We start from the raw sequence: 16,497 nt of genomic DNA, 5'->3' as shown, positions 1-16,497 counted from the left end.
GTGAGGACAGGGGGGGGCTGTTAAATTATTTTGGGAGTGGGGAATTGGGGGTGAGAGTTTTGGTATGATTGGGGGTGCAACGCACGCGCCGTAAAGGTCGACTGGGGGCAATCATTATCGTCATCCTGTTTAGCATACGACAAGGTTAATTGACTGTTGACTGCGGGCGGAACAGAAATCAACATTATCCGCATTTATTTTAAATAAATGGCCTTAAAAAATGACATAATTTTTTAATAATAATAAGGTCGTGTGAAAATGAAAGTCTCATTTTTCCAGTATAAGTGAGAAGCTGGAACTGGAAGAGGGCATTGAGAATTGGAAAGTGGCCGCTCTCCTTGCTTCCTCTCTCTGACTCCCCATCAAACAAACACTCTCTTAGTCTCTGCTTCCCGTTTCTGTCTCTCTCTCACCCCCTTTCATGGTAGCTTAAGGGTGTGTTTGGATACATTTCATAAACAGGACAACAAAGAAAAAAAAATGGAAGGAGGGATACACCCTGTGGAAACGTCGGCTTTCAGGGACTGCTTCTCTCTAGCTTGGAAGAACCCGTATGTTCTTCGTCTCGCTTTCTCCGCCGGCATCGGTGGCCTTCTCTTTGGATATGATACTGGTACAATTTTTAGAAGCTCTTTCTGCTTTCTGCTTTCTTCTTTCGTCTTTCTTCTTCTACTACATCTATGAAAGATGTTGATCACTGTGTTGTGATGGGTTTGAACTTTGAAGGAGTGATATCGGGAGCGCTTCTCTATATCAAAGAGGACTTCGATTCTGTGGATAAGCAGACTGTGTTGCAGGTACTTGTCTTCAATTTTATTTTTATTTTTTTTTTTTATATTGATCCTCTTGGACGTTACTACCCCTTGTCGGCTTTCTGTTTGACCCAACTGCCCTCCAATCTTCACGCCTCAGAAGCAGCAGCCACTCAATTTCCACTCATTGCCCAACTCCCTTATCTAAGCTTTTTCCACTGGTTCACTTTGGATTCATGAACTCGTGATGAGTTTTTTTTTTTTCCAAACAAAAAAAAGAAAAGAAAAGGAAAGGAAAAAAATGATGACAAGACTCATGCTGCCCGGGTCTTTCTGGGATCTTTGTGTTCATATTTGTAATTTAATAAATTTCTCTACAAGATAAAATATTAAATGAGAGGAGTTTTCATGATACACGTGAGAAAAAAAATGAAATCAATTTTTGAATTGAGTAAATTATCAGGATGAATACCCTTTTCAATGATCCTCAAGGGAGAATTCATGTGAAGCCCACATTATGCAGCCAAAAAAATGTGTTTCTTGATTAAATTTCCTACGCCATCTAAATTTTCCACAGGGATTGATGAATATACTTGACAGATTAGTATGGATGACAATAAATATGTATATATAGGAAAGCATAGTGAGCATGGCGGTGGCCGGAGCAATTATAGGAGCTGCAATAGGTGGATGGATGAACGACCGGTATGGAAGGAAAACTGCAATTCTAATTGCAGACTTCCTCTTCTTCATTGGAGCTGTGATCATGGCTTCAGCTCAAAACCCAGCTACGCTCATCGTTGGACGAGTATTTGTTGGACTGGGTGTTGGAATGGCTTCCATGACGTCCCCACTGTATATCTCAGAAGCTTCTCCAGCAAAAATTCGAGGTGCCCTGGTCAGTACCAATGGTTTTCTCATCACTGGAGGCCAGTTTCTGGCTTACCTTATCAACTTGGCCTTTACCAAGGTAAGCAACCAAAAAAACTCTTTCCTTTCTGCTTTTGTTTTTTTTTTTTTTTTTTTTCTCTCTATTTCTTACAAGTCAGGAAATACAACCCACTTAATCAAGATGGCCGTCGACCATGAGGAATGGTTTCTAATGGCTGAAAATATTGAGTTCCAACGGTAAGCAACTTCACAGAAACTGAACTTAAAACCTTCCACTTCAGGTAGAGACTTCTTTTTGAGAAATTACTTCTGATCATTAAATTCCATGAATTGGAGGATCTAGGGAGAAGGAGTTTGAAATATTTACTTGATCACATAATTGTTTAATATGGAACTATCAATACCCGGTCAAAGATAAAAATATGAAGACAGGAATTGATGAAATCCTCTAGGAAATGTCAGAAAATCTTGGTTGATCGATATTTTGAAAGCTGAATTTGCTACTTCCTCTCAAATTCAGTCTATCATTTATGTTTATGGGCCACTAGATCAAGTAGAACTGAGCTATGGAAAAGTGAACCCTGCATACACTGGATTGGTTTGGTTCCCATTGAACAACTGGATACCTTATTACTTATCAGTAAAGTTTACAAGATGATGTAAATGGGGTAAGAATCGGAAGTTGTTTGTTCCTGAAGTTTGCCCAAAGCATGAAGACGTAAACATATGAGAAGACACTAATCCACTTTGTTTGTGTCAAAATATAGGCACCAGGGACATGGAGATGGATGCTTGGAGTTGCTGGAGTCCCAGCTTTGGTGCAGTTCATATTGATGATCCTTCTTCCAGAGTCCCCTCGTTGGCTTTTCCGCAAGGTTCTCCTTTCACAAACTTCAAAACTGTAGAGCTTCTAAATTCCAATCAATTATTCCTTTAGTTTGGTTCACCGGAAAATTTGAGGGAAAATGTAAAGAAAAGAAAATGGGGAGTAAATGTAAAAAAAAAAGAAAAAGTGAAAGAAAATAAAAAATAGAGTTATAAATGATAAATTATTTTTATTTACTACTTCAAACTCATTTTATTTATTTTAACTCATCAATATAAAGATTAAATAATTTTAAAAGACATAAATTTCTAATTAATTTTAATTATATTTAATTTTCTTTGGAATATTTTATAGGACAATCATGAAAAAATCATTTTTCTTAATATTTTTTTTTTTCTATTTTACTTTCCAAACCAAACATAACCTTTAAGTTCCAGCATAATCAATATTTTCTTATCTAACAGGGGAGAGAAGAAGAGGCCAAAGCCATACTAAGGAAAATATACCCAGCCCACGAGGTTGAAACAGAGATCCAAGATCTAAAGGAGTCTGTTGAAAAAGAGATTGAGGAAGAGGGATCTTCTGAGAAGATTAACTTCATCAAACTATGGAGAACCAAAACAGTTAGGAGGGGACTCATTGCAGGGGTGGGGCTTCAAGTCTTCCAGCAGTTTGTGGGCATAAACACAGTTATGTACTACAGCCCCACCATTGTCCAGTTTGCTGGTTTTGCATCAAACCGAACTGCACTCCTTCTCTCGCTCGTAACTGCTGGACTCAATGCCTTGGGCTCCATTGTTAGCATATATTTCATTGACAGGACTGGAAGGAAGAAGCTTTTGGTCATCAGTCTGATTGGTGTTATAATCTCACTTGGGCTTCTATCAGCAGTCTTCCATGAGACAACATCACACTCGCCAGATGTTAGCCCGCTAGCAACATCACGCTTCGCAAATTACACCTGCCCGGATTACAGTTCAGCCAAAGAAGATGCTACTTGGGACTGCATGAAGTGTTTGAAAGCTTCATCTCCAGATTGTGGGTTCTGCGCCTCCGCTATTAACAAGGTAAAACACACTTTTTTTATGTATTTCTATCTTCTAAGGGCCGGTTGCTACTAAACATGAATGAAATCTTCACAGAATTGGTTCCTTCCCAAATTTTTATGCAAGAAGTCCTGTCTCAAAACTGAGAACATTATTTTCAGAATTTCCATTCCCCGCTGAGTTAGCAAAAAATTATGAATACAACACATGCAATGAATAAAGAAAAAAAAAAATCACGATACTATAGCTTCAAAAAATCCATTGTTTGCTCTTCTTGTTATTGATAATAAGTATTACTTTTGTTGTTGCAGCTGCTTCCAGGGGCATGTTTGATCTCAAACGACACAGTGAAGGATCTGTGCCATAAAGAAGATAGTCTATGGTACACAAGCGGATGTCCAAGCAAATACGGGTGGCTTGCAGTAGTTGGCTTGGCTCTTTATATCATATTCTTCTCCCCTGGAATGGGTACTGTCCCATGGATTGTGAATTCAGAGATATATCCTTTAAGGTTTCGAGGGGTTTGTGGGGGAATAGCTGCCACTGCAAACTGGGTCTCCAACCTCATTGTTGCCCAGTCCTTCCTTTCTTTGACACAAGCCATTGGGACGTCTTGGACATTCCTGCTATTTGGAGTAATATCAGTTGTGGCCCTGTTCTTTGTGATAATTTATGTTCCAGAAACCAAAGGGCTTCCAATTGAGGAGGTTGAGAAGATGTTGGAGATGAGAACATTGCAGTTAAGGTTTTGGGAGAAAAGGCCAGACTCGTTACAAAAGAACCAAGCTGTATGAAAAATAGAAGGAACACATGACAGACGTAGACATGCAGTTTGAGTAAAGGGCTAGTGTCACACTGCCTTACTTGGTGGTGTGAATCCTACCAACTGCGATTAGTTCAATAAAATTGAGATTGATATGAGTACTTGCCTTCTTTATTCTGGAAAGGACCCCTACTACAAGAATATCAAACTCTGGATGGCCAAGGCCATTTCTAAAATACTTGTGTTAGATTAGTGACCCTGTTGCCTTGGGTTACGTTGAGGTTGAAAGGGCACAACTCTTTTTATAGCATTTACCTCTTTGTTTTTAGTATTTTTAACTTGGTTTTCAGAAATGCTTTGCAAGCACAAGCCTGAATGCACTGCCCCAATTAAGATTCCTAACTCTAGATGACCATTTGGTCCAGAGTAAAGCCCTACTAAACATGAAAGAGGTAAAAAGAATTGGCAGGGAGTAGTGGGGGTGTCTACTCCTAGCTTTACCATGGGTGTGCACTCATTATTTTGCTGCATTTTTAACTTCATTTGCTTTAAGAAATTAATGTGAAACAAACCACTGTTACCTGGCTTCTTTTCCTCTAGCAAAGGAGAATTTTTTATCACGAGCAGTTTGAGTTGTGGTCATTCTGCTCTGCATGATTTGGACTGCACTGCTAATCCTTAGCACAGAAACAGGAAGGTTGAAGTATCAGAAATATGAATCATAAGCAAAATTATTAAGTGGATACAATCCTGAATGTGTAGAGAAGGGCATCACATGCCAGTATTCCAACAATGACCATGATCAAATTCAGCTTCCAAGAGACTATGGGCAAAATTCCTCCTCTTAAACAACAAAATCTAAAACATTTAAACAACAAAAAAACAGAAAATTCATAATCCCTGGGTGAGATCCTGACATTAAGCAATATGCTCTGCGAGGGTTAGAATCTTAAGGTGCTTTTTCTTCCTTAGTTCATGGGGTACTGGCCCAAATACTCTAGTCCCTCTTGGCTGGCCTTGCTTATCAAGAAGTACAACAGCATTGTCATCAAACTTGACCTCACTACCATCGCATCTGCCACGTTGCATGGCAGCACGCACAACCACACCATATACAACTTCTCCTTTCTTCACTTTTCCATTAGGGTGAGCTTCCTTCACTGATGCAACTATTGTATCGCCCAGTCTTGCTCCTTTCTTCCCCTTCAAAGCTTGTATGCACATCACCTTTTTTGCCCCCGAGTTGTCCACAACTTTGAGAACGGTCCTCATCTGTATGAAAGTCCTTTGCTGCTGCTGTAGAAATTGTAAGACAAATCAACGACACAACTATTGGAGCAAATCAGAGGTGGAACTATAAGCAACTAATTTAGCTAAACTCATTTGCAGGGGTTTCCTTTTGTTTTTTATTGAAAAAGAAGATGAAATTTGTTAACTTGATTAATCAACTTGCTCAATGACCTAAGTTCTTGAAATCTAGTAGAAGCTGGCTAATTCTATACTAAATCGATGGTGAACCTGAGAATATGTACTGTGTGCAGTTACACATCTAGGTGTCAATTCATCCAACCAGAATTGCTAGAACACAAAAAAACATCTACAGAAAATTGAAACTGTTCAATTTTCCTTTGTCATGCTGTACTCTTGGGTGAAATGAAGTGCTTAGTGAATATAGCATTTCCTACATGGACAATTCATTCATTTTGAAATTATTGTCTAACATAGCACCACATAACAAAGGAACACTGCAAGAAAGTATCCTTGGATTATTCTATCAAAATTGGGATATGCTCATAGCTGTTCTTCAGACATGCCCATGTCCAACAGTGAGCATGTTTCTGCAGACAGTCTCTAACTAGAATAATCATATGAAATGTATAAAATGGCTACTTAATGCCATTTTAAATAGATGTAAGTAACATCAAGTAGTAGCCATTTTGGAATGTGGAAGAGAACTTCTATTATTCAAAGTGTTAAGAGAATCTTGAAGAATAAAAGTTTTCAACCACTTTCCACAGTCACAGAACAAAGCATTATAATAAAATATAAACAATGGTTTGTTGAATCTGCCATGTACAATAAGGATATAAACCAAGATATTTAATGAGTCACACCAGGAAAGTAAAAACTGGGATGCATGGAATCCCTGGCAGCTTGCAATAAGGAGAATTATATTGCAACTTGAATTCTATAAAAACTTGGAAGAATCAAATCAAAAAGAAACATGCTAACCTGAGACAAGAAATTGTTCCATGTGCTATCAAGTGATGTTCTCAGTGAACCAGAAGAGATGTTGCCAAGCCCCCCAAACACTGATCGGCCCACTATTTTTTATTTCCAGAAAAATGAAACAAAATGCAGTCAGTCATCAGGAGAAAAAAGGTAGCATAAGAGTAAAATACTAAGTTACCATTCAAAGTAATGGAATATATGGACAGAAATCAATTTAGAAAAGTAAAATACAAAGTAAGTTTCCAGTTCAAACCAGTCCAAACATGGTAGGCACCCAGAAAAAAGAACCGGTCAGAGAATCCAAGTAATCCCATCCAGGTATGTTTCCATAAGATTGAGCTAATGCATATTAGCTATTAAGGGAAGAATTGGTGCTCAATGTGAAAGCCATCACTCCAAACAATAGTTCTTTACTAGATCAACTTCAGCAAGCACATGCTTCCTTAAGCTCAAGACAAGTTCCTTGACCACTTCTGATGTTACTTATATTGGTTTACTTGGTAGAGGGGTCATGGTTTCCAACCATATGCGTACTGTTATCAATTTTGACATGTCACGTAGTTGAGTGGCACCATGGTTCAAAGTCACGGTATCATTGACTCGGGAGCACCTAAGGCACATCGGTCTCAGCATCTCAGATCAGTATGCGCCAATATGCAAAATATACTAATTAAAAACTGGGTTGCATGACCCTGATAAAAGAATGGTTATTAAGACGATGGTGAGAAAATACAAACCAGACTTGGTGTGTTTTCAGGAGACAAAAATGAAGGAGATGTCTGATAGAATCGTAAGAAGCTTGGGGATTGGTAGAAACTTGGGGTGGGTTTCCTTAGATGCAAGGGACTCGGCAGGTGGGGTGCTAGTGATGTGGGATAAGAAAGTTTTGGAAGGTTTGGAGGCTGAAGTAGGCTCTTTTTCTATTTCTTGTCGTTTTAAAAACTGCAAGGAGGGTTTTGTGTAGGTCTTCTCCGGTTTATATGGACCGTGTAACGGTAAGGAGAGGAGGGAGATGTGGGAGGAGCTAGCCGCTGTCAAGGGGCTGTGGGGTGATCCGTGGTGTATAGCAGGGGATTTCAATGCAGTGAGGTTTCCAGTTGAAAAGAGTAATGGAAAACAGATGTCAACCATGATGAGGGATTTTTCAGGCTTTATAGAGGAGTTTGAATTAGTTGATCCTCCCCTGGGAGGCGGAACTTTCACTTGGAGTGGAGGGGAAGGAGGTTCCTTAAAGGCTCGGTTAGACCGGTTTTTATTTTCAGGAGATTGGGAGGAAAGGATGTTGGGGGCAATGCAAGTTCTTCTTCCAAGACCTGTTTCTGACCACTGGCCGATCTTGTTAGACTGTGGAGGGATGAGAACAGGTAAAAGCCCGTTTAGGTTTGAAAATATGTGGCTAAGGGTGGAAGGTTTCATGGATAAGGTTAAAGATTGGTGGCAGTCCTATAGTTTTAGGGGGAAACCTAGCTTCGTGCTTGCAAAGAAGCTTCAGGCTTTGAAATATGATTTGAAGAGGTGGAATAAAGAGGCTTTTGGCAATGTGACAGCTAGGAAGGATGCTGCCTTGGAGGATCTAAACTCATGGGACCGCTTAGAAAGGTGTGGTCCTCTTTCTGAGGAAGATAGACATAGCCAATGGATAGCTAGAGATGAATTCAGCCACTGTGCCATCCTTGAAGAAATATCTTGGAGGCAGAAGTCAAGGGCTCTTTGGCTAAAGGAGGGAGATAGTAACACTAAGTTTTTTCACCGTATGGCCAATGCAAGGAGGAGGGGAAATTTTATCAGCAATCTGACTGTTAGGGGTGTTCGGCTGAGTAAAGAGGAGGAGCTTAGAGAAGGGATTGGGTCTTATTTTAAATCCTTGTTTGAGGAACCTCGGGTAAGAAGACCAGATGTGGAGTCAAGCCTGTTTAAAACGCTTGATGCTTTGGATAATGAGACTTTGGAGGGGCATTTTTCGGAAGAGGAGGTCTACAAAGCTATATCAGAGTTGGGGGGAGATAAGGCTCTAGGGCCGGATGGTTTTACGTTGGCATTCTGGAAGTCTTGTTGGCCGATCGTGGGAGGGGAAGTGATGCAGGTCTTTGAGGAGTTCCATGTGCAGAATAATGTTTTTCGCAGCCATAATGCAACTTTTTTAGTGTTTATCCCGAAGAAAGGAGGAGCTAGTGATGTGCAGGATTTTAGACCCATCAGTTTATTGGGGAGTCTTTATAAAATTATTGCCAAAGTCCTGGCAAATAGGCTAAAAAGAGTTATGGGAAAACTTGTTTCGTACAGTCAGAACGCTTTTGTGGAAGGAAGACAGATATTAGATGCGGTTTTGGTAGCTAATGAGGCGATAGACTCAAGGAAGCGAAGTGCCAGTGCGGGTTTAGTGTGCAAGCTGGACATTGAAAAGGCTTATGATCACGTTAATTGGAAGTTCCTTCTTTCAGTCTTGGAGAAAATGGGGTTTGGGCCCAAGTGGCGTAGTTGGATACTTTTCTGCATATCAACTGTGAGGATGGCAGTTTTGGTGAATGGCACTCCCACTAAGTTTTTTTCAACTTATAGAGGCCTAAGGCAGGGAGACCCGCTCTCTCCTTATCTATTTGTGCTAATTATGGAAGCTTTTAGTAGCTTAATCTCTAAAGCTGAGGAGAAAGGTTTCATTAGAGGTTTCAGGGTAATGGGAAGAAATGGAGAAGGGACTTCCGTTTCCCATCTCTTGTTCGCCGATGACACTCTTCTTTTTTGCGAGGATAATAGGAACCAGTTGGTTTTTTGGAAGTGGGTTGTTATTTGTTTTGAAATGGTATCAGGCCTAAAAATTAATTTGAAGAAAAGTGAAATTATCCCAGTTGGGGGAGTGGAGGATGTGGACAGAGTCGCTGCGGTTTTTGGGTGTAAAGTAGGGAATCTCCCTACTACTTATCTAGGCCTACCTCTTAGAGCCCCTCATAATTCTTGTAGAGTGTGGGATGGGGTAGAGGAAAGATTCAAGAGAAAATTGGCTACATGGAAAAAACAATACCTGCCTAAGGGTGGTCGTCTTACCCTTATCAAAAGCACCCTCTCAAATCTCCCCATCTATTTTATGTCACTTTTTGTACTACCAAGGAAAGTGAGAATTAGATTGGAGAAAATTCAAAGGGAGTTCTTATGGGGAGATGTGGAGGGGAGAAGAAGGATCCACTTGGTAAGATGGACAGCTATTTGCAAGGATAAGAAGTATGGAGGGTTGGGGTTAAGGCACTTGAAGGAATTCAATCATGCTTTGCTTGGAAAATGGCTTTGGAGATTTTCTTTAGAAAGGGAGAGTTTTTGGAGGAAAGTCATTGTTGGTAAATTTGGAGAGGGGGAAGGGGGTTGGACCACTAGAGAGGTAAGGGAGTCCTATGGGATGAGCCTCTGGAAAGATATTAGAAAGGGTTGGGAGGAGTTCTTCCTCAAAACTAGTATTTGTATTGGAAATGGTAGATGTACCAGATTTTGGTGGGACTATTGGGCTGGAGAGTCTAAGCTGAAAGAGCTCTTTCCTTTGCTCTTCGGAATTGCTTCCCATAATTCAGCTCTAGTGGCTGATCTTTGGGGGAGACAAGGAGATGGTGGTGGGGGATGGGAGGTGCACTTTAGAAGACCCTTTCATGATTGGGAACTGGGGGAGGTGAGTCGTTTTCTAAGTCACATCTCTGCAATAAAGGTCCAAGAAGGGGAGGATTCTTTAATTTGGAAGATTGAGAGGAAAGGAAAGTTCAGTGTTAAATCTTATTATCGGTCCTTGAAGGTGGAGAACAACCCCTTATTTCCAGCAAAGGAGGTATGGGGTTCGCGTGCCCCTTTAAGAACTCGTTTTTTTGCTTGGGAAGCAATGTGGGGTAAAATTTCTACTGTTGATATGTTAATGAGGAGGGGTTGGTCTATGGTCAATAGATGCGTTCTTTGTAAAGAGAATGAGGAATCGACGGATCATATTCTAATTCATTGCGGTAAGACAAGGGAGCTTTGGACTGTGGTGCTCTCTTCTTTTGGGGTGGTGTGGGTGTTCCCGAATTCAGTGAGAAACTTGCTTCTTGAATGGAAAATTAAGGGCCTAGAAAAGAAGATGAGTGTAGTTTGGAAAATGGTGCCTATTTGTTTGTTTTGGTGTATTTGGGGAGAGCGGAATAGAAGAATGTTTCAAGAAAAAGAGAAGTCAGATATGAGTTTGAAGAATCTCTTCCTTCGGGCTCTTCTTGAATGGTCTCAACAATTCATGGACGTGGACTTTTTCTCTTTTATGAATTTGTTGGGTGGTTGACTTGTTGGTCTTTTTTGGTTTTTCTAGGTTTTTGTTTTTCTCCTTTGTTGCCTTGAATGAGGCCTTCTTTGTATACTGCCGGTGTACTTAGGAAGCGCCCCCTGTTTTGGCGTGTTCTAATATGATATCTTATCTTGGTTTATCAAAAAAAAAAAAACTAAAATATATATTTAAAAATTATTATAATAATAAATAAAAAATTAAACACAATGAAATGACCTGAAGAATTAATAAAATAAACTTCTTTCATTTAATGTCTAATTGCATTAATATATAATTTTAAACCGTTAAATATAATTAATAACTATTAAATATTTAACTATAAATACATATCAATATAGTAAAAATATTCTAAAATACCATTATTATATTTTATGGTATTTCATTATATATTTAATTTTCATATTTATATAATTAAATTTATTAATTTATTATTAATGATTAATATTCATATTTTAAAAAAATTATTATATATCCATGTTTAATACTTGTAACATTTATCATATTTCAATTTGTTATGTTTTAATTCTTTATAAATATCCTATATAATTAATTTTATAAACAAATTATCATATATTAGGAATAATTAATTTCATAAAAGGAATAAGGTTAAAATTTCCTAAATCTACTCCGCTACTTTCCCAATTCCTAAATTTCAAACCAAGGAAGAGGAAATGAGGCATCGTCACACCCAACTCGTCGTCGACCATCAACAAAGACAATATTGTTGTTCAACGCTACCGACACTTCCAAACCAAGATAGAGGAAATGCAGAAGCATTGTCGTCACACCTACCCAATTCATTGTCAACCATCAATGAAGACGATATTGTTGTTCAACGACATTGACACAACCAGCAAGTAAGCAATGAAGATTGAAGAAGAGGGTCGGGATCAGAATGATGCCTCAGCCAATCCTAGTGCTACCACTCACCGCCGTTCAATCCAACAACAATGAAGAAGATTGTTTTGTGGGTTTGAAGTCATGGATCCGAGTTAACTCGGTGTAGTTTTGGTGAATCGGAACAAGTTTTACCGATTTTTTACCGAGTAAGTGCAAAACATGTATCAAGTATCGGACTCATCATGGAGCTTAGCAAGATGGATACGACTCAGCCAAGTCATACTGGACTCGGCCAATACTTTGAACCTAGGGTGACACTTTGTACATGAGGTAGTAGCTCTTCACCCGTTCACACAGCAAATAATCCCAGAAATGCATTAGGATTTTAAATACTGTACATGTGATATGTTGTATTCATGACATTGTGAATATTAAATAACAAATATTATCAAATAGCAAATAGGTCAGCTCTTAAAATTTCACATCTAAAAAACATTTACAAAAAATTCAAGATTAAAAAGAAGGAAGATAAATGAGCAATAGAATTCTGCACAGTTCCTAAAATTAAGTACCTAGTATGGCTTCATATGCATATATAATCATGGAAAAACAAGCAAACAAACAATGAATGCCCAGTTCAAAGGAATAAAAAAAAACAATGAGAGAGAGAGAGAGAGAGGTTCCCCAATGGTCACTAGTTCGAGTCCCCTCAGGGCCACTGGAAGTTTACCCGGTCGTTAACTTCAGGGCCCCGTGGGATTAGTCGAGGTGCGCGTAAGCTGGCCCGGACACCCACGGTTATCAAAAAAAAAGCGAGAGAGAGAGATGTAAGTTAGAGAGGCAAAGGCTTGAAGAAAAATTATCCGTGGCCAAGTTAGATTTTATTGATTTAAAGAATGATGTAAGTGTAATATTTATTTTTATCCTCTGAATCTTCCTTTTCTAGTTGTTAATCGAGGCTTGAAGAAATTTGATCCCAGATAGCTTGATCTTAATTTAGGCTGACTTTATTTTGGATTGTCTTGACTTGGGCATTGGCATGAGTTGGACCTTGGCTTGACTTGAACCTTAGCATGACTTGGGTCTTGGCTGACTTGGCCTAACTTGAGCCTTAACATGACTTGGGCCTTAATCTCAAATCAAAGAAATCTTTTGTAGATTTCAATCTTAAAACTTGAAACTTAATGCTTTAAAAATCTTGAAAATTCAAAAACACTTTGAAGAAATTGAAGTCTTATTTGAAGATTTGAAGAAACTTTGGGTCTCCCTAGAATAGCTCTCCTCCAACTCATGTCTTCAAAATTGTCTAGAAAACTTTGGAAGTGGCCTTATGTATATGATTGGAAGCACTATATTCAGATAGTTTTACGATTCCTTAAAAATATTATTCCTTAATTCAAGTTAATATTTAGGGAGATTTAGAAGACCATATTTGATAGTCTTAATCATTTAAAATATTATTCTTTAAGTAAAAATAATATTTAAGAAGACTTAGAAAACTATATTTTGTAATTTTCAATATATCTCTCAACAAGACTTGATAATTACTTTTTTAATTACCAAACTTGTCAATTTTGTTTATTCTAACAATTATAATTTAATTATTTACCTATAAAAAAAAACAATTATATTTTAATTATCAAAATATATGTTCCATTATTTAAATGAAAGATGACTTGTCTTCCTATTGCGTGGAACCTATATGACACATGACATTATTTAAGTGGTAGAAAATTTATGCCATGTGAAAATTTGTAATTGATCACAATTTAAACTAATTATTAACATTTAGTTTTTTGTTGGTCTATAATTAACTTAATTTGAGTATGTGATAAACTGAAAAAGGCTTAATTTTTCCTGTCTACAAATTTACAAAATATCTATTGTTTAAACAAAATATGAACTACTCATGAATGTTGAGATTTTGTCTCTTTTCCTTTCTAATATTTGAGACATTGTACAATAGAAATTTGTATTCTCTAAATTATATCCATACTGTGGTATATAATAATGCTACATATGGACATGGCTCTAGGGAGAACTAAATGGCAAAAACATGTAGCCAATCCCAAGTAGTAAGGTTTGAGGTTTGGTTGGGATGTGCCTTATGATATGTATGATTGGAGATAAATATGTTACAATATAGACTAGAATATATATTATACATATGCAATATATTTTATTATATCAACAATAAATGCCGATCAGAATTTGGACAAAACCTAGTTATTAGTCATTAGATCAAAAGCATTCAGATCATCAATGGAATTGTCCTATTGGAATCCAATACCAAAAACAACTAAAGTTGTCAGCAGCTCAAATCATTCCAAGATTGTTGAGTTATTGAGCTTTTTGTTTGAAACAAATAAGGGTCATGTGTGCAATTGATTAGGATCCTTGAAGGGCTTACTTGAGGCATGACTATGTAAAAGAACAGTTGGAATAGTCCCAAAAACAAGCTTGAGCCCCACCAGATCTACACAGGCAAGCTTGAACAAGACTAGGCGATCTTGGAGATAACCCAACTCGAGCATAATTAAGTTCAAAAAAGTCAGGATTAAGCAGTCCAATACTCATTTAGTTCATTGAAGATCTACAGAGGAAAGGAGTGCATAGATTCAGAACCTTATGCAAATTGCTCTCATTTTAATCAAACCGTAATCCCAATTTCATTATGAAGCAAACGATTCGAGTTATTCCAAGAACAAAAGGTAGAGCTCAGCATGTTTAACCATTCATAAAGTTTAAAGTTTCTATGATAAGAGCAGAAACCATGCAAAATGAAAAACTGAATAACATATGCAGATACCAATTTAAGAATCCAAAACTAATTCTGTGATGCAACTTCAGGTAAGTTTTTAATAGAGCAAGAGAATACATATTAATTACTATAAACTCATTAAGAGTGAGATAGACCAAAAAGCTTCTATAATGTTTTAACACACGAACTAACCAGAGAGAGCAAACCAATCACCACTTAAAAACCATGAAGTCACATACCATGAGACAATCTGGAAGCAAAACGTGCAGCCATCTCTGGATGTAAAGTGCCAACCTAAATCGCAAATTCCTTGCCTTCCCTGTCACAGTGAAAAAATAAAAATAATAGTTACATCAGTAGCTCTTCAATTATAAGTGCAGAATTAAACACAAAAGATAAACAAAGTTCCATGTAAAAAATGACAACCCAATAATCAATCTTCCATTATGGGCCTCTGAGAAATCACTACATGTCAGCAATGTGCTTTCAATTCCACACATAACCCTGCTCTACATAAGAACTTGGATTGGACGGAAATCAGAAGCCTTAAACAAAAAAAGAAATGGAAAAGAAGAATACAGAGCTAACAGCCCTCAAAGGTAATCACTTATGAAGGAATTCCTAACATAAGAAATTCAATGCCAATTGGACTAGGTACATGGAGAGTGCAGCTTTGAAGTTAATCCCCAAAGTGTTAAAACACTCTCGAACTAGGAACCAAAAAGAAAAATTCAACACCAAATGGACCATTACAGTATGCTGTCACTTGCTGGGACAAAGACAAGGCCTATAACAGCACTAACACTTCCAGTTTCTGGATAATGTTTTTCATATATAATTCTGTACTGTTTACATACAAGGCATAAATATTACTCGCAGATTTCCACAAATTTTGACCCATGTTCAAGCTAATTGAACAAAGGTTTGAGGATACATGAAAACAGAAACAAATCTCTCAATAAACAATTTCAAAATCTTTTCTTTGAAAAAAACCCGCATTTTCAAAGTAATGAAGAGTCAAATAAGAACTCAAACAACAAGAAACACATCTAAGATTAGTGCAAAAAAAAATGCTCTGTTGGGTTGCAGGGGAACTGGATGAACAGAAAAAGAAATTTCATTTTGTACCAGGAATTTTCTCTTCTTTTCTATTGGTACTTAATCCATGTTATATATTTTGGGATTACATCACCCCATTATCATCTGTGATAAGAACAAGGAGAATAAAAACGAAAAAGAGTTAGGGTAATCAAACTCCAAACTCGACATATCATCTCAAACCGTCATTCATAGATATACCAAGAAAACAAAAATGAGTTTCAGAAGAAAAATTATGAGAACAAAATGAGTGAAAAGCTTTCTGAGATCGGAAAATGAAAAACTGGAGAAACACTCACCGGAAACTCAAGACCCAATTCGAACGGTTACTTCGGGGGTTGAAAAACCCTTTCTGACAGGGGCTGTGGTCTCTGAACTTTGGGCTTTGGGCCTTGGGCTTTGAGCAAAAACAATTTGAAGAGCCAGATTATGGATTTTTACAGAGGGGCTTTGGGCTTTGGGCTTTGGGCTTTGGGCTTTGGGCTTTAAGAGAAAACAATTCCAAGTGCTAGATACAAACTATGGGAATGGATGAAAGAGGAGGGGAGAAAGGAAAGAAAATGTTATCTCAGAAACCATAAGGACGTTCCTGTAAATGTTACAAACCTTAGGGTAGTTGCTGTAATTCACCACCTACATTTTCAGACCCAACCCTACATGCAATTTAAAATAAAGTAGCATTAGAACTAAAAGAAAATGTCTTCATCATGTAAGAATTTAAGATTACAAACTAGGGACGGTTCCCAAAACTTGGGCCCATCTATTTATTCAATTTGGTGAGGCCCAACCACATAAACTGGACTTGGATTTAAGATGGATTTGAGCTGGGACGCAATAAAGGGTTCGGCTCAACCTCAGGCCCACCATACCTAAATGTTTCAAATGTGTTTTTATGAGGAAGATTTATCCAAAGCAAATATCTTTAATTATAAAAAATACATGTATATCATATATTTATTTTTCTTTTTCTTTTTTAAAAAATAAAAATAAAAAGAAGTAC

General features: G+C 37.7%; 2 protein-coding genes across 8 annotated transcripts; one reads left to right on the top strand and one right to left on the bottom strand.

The window, feature by feature from the left end:
* The first annotated feature begins 271 nt into the window (after positions 1 to 271).
* On the top strand, positions 272 to 4,606 carry LOC100246301 (probable inositol transporter 2). Its single transcript, XM_002278696.5, has 6 exons — positions 272 to 613; positions 727 to 797; positions 1,387 to 1,722; positions 2,411 to 2,518; positions 2,934 to 3,536; positions 3,827 to 4,606. The coding sequence occupies exons 1-6, from the start codon at positions 481 to 483 to the stop codon at positions 4,307 to 4,309; spliced, it is 1,734 nt and encodes a 577-aa protein (XP_002278732.1). The 5' UTR covers positions 272 to 480; the 3' UTR covers positions 4,310 to 4,606.
* A 370-nt stretch (positions 4,607 to 4,976) lies between these two features.
* On the bottom strand, positions 4,977 to 15,904 carry LOC100241180 (large ribosomal subunit protein uL14mz). 7 transcript variants are annotated; one of them, XM_059740114.1, is made up of 5 exons: positions 15,797 to 15,816; positions 14,826 to 14,908; positions 14,639 to 14,718; positions 6,511 to 6,602; positions 4,977 to 5,574 (listed from the first exon to the last, which is right to left on the bottom strand). In XM_059740114.1, the coding sequence occupies exons 3-5, from the start codon at positions 14,670 to 14,672 to the stop codon at positions 5,197 to 5,199; spliced, it is 504 nt and encodes a 167-aa protein (XP_059596097.1). In that variant the 5' UTR covers positions 14,673 to 14,718; positions 14,826 to 14,908; positions 15,797 to 15,816; the 3' UTR covers positions 4,977 to 5,196. The 7 variants fall into 7 exon arrangements, with proteins under 7 accessions (XP_059596097.1, XP_010655685.1, XP_002278662.1 ...); XM_010657383.3 differs by lacking the exon at positions 14,826 to 14,908 and having other exon boundaries at positions 4,977 to 5,571; positions 15,797 to 15,904; XM_002278626.5 differs by lacking the exon at positions 14,826 to 14,908 and having other exon boundaries at positions 15,797 to 15,903.
* Positions 15,905 to 16,497: the final 593 nt, after the last annotated feature.

The sequence above is a fragment of the Vitis vinifera genome, chromosome 10 (genome assembly GCF_030704535.1).
Source record: "Vitis vinifera cultivar Pinot Noir 40024 chromosome 10, ASM3070453v1".
Classification (NCBI taxonomy): Eukaryota; Viridiplantae; Streptophyta; class Magnoliopsida; order Vitales; family Vitaceae; genus Vitis; species Vitis vinifera.
The sequence above is the reverse complement of the archived record's forward strand: the minus strand, read 5'-3'. Positions and strand labels throughout refer to the sequence as shown.

What these genes read in the sequence shown, in the direction of transcription:
- LOC100246301 (XM_002278696.5), top strand. Translation starts at nt 481, where the DNA reads ATGGAAGGAGGGATACACCCTGTGGAAACGTCGGCTTTCAGGGACTGC. An exon ending in ATAAGCAGACTGTGTTGCAG is followed by an intron (nt 798 to 1,386) that starts GTACTTGTCTTC and finishes ATGTATATATAG; the next exon opens with GAAAGCATAGTGAGCATGGC. An exon ending in TCAACTTGGCCTTTACCAAG is followed by an intron (nt 1,723 to 2,410) that starts GTAAGCAACCAA and finishes GTCAAAATATAG; the next exon opens with GCACCAGGGACATGGAGATG.
- LOC100241180 (XM_002278626.5), bottom strand. Translation starts at nt 14,672, where the DNA reads ATGGCTGCACGTTTTGCTTCCAGATTGTCTCATG. An exon ending in TGCTTCCAGATTGTCTCATG is followed by an intron (nt 6,603 to 14,638) that starts GTATGTGACTTC and finishes AATAAAAAATAG; the next exon opens with TGGGCCGATCAGTGTTTGGG. An exon ending in GGAACAATTTCTTGTCTCAG is followed by an intron (nt 5,575 to 6,510) that starts GTTAGCATGTTT and finishes CAATTTCTACAG; the next exon opens with CAGCAGCAAAGGACTTTCAT.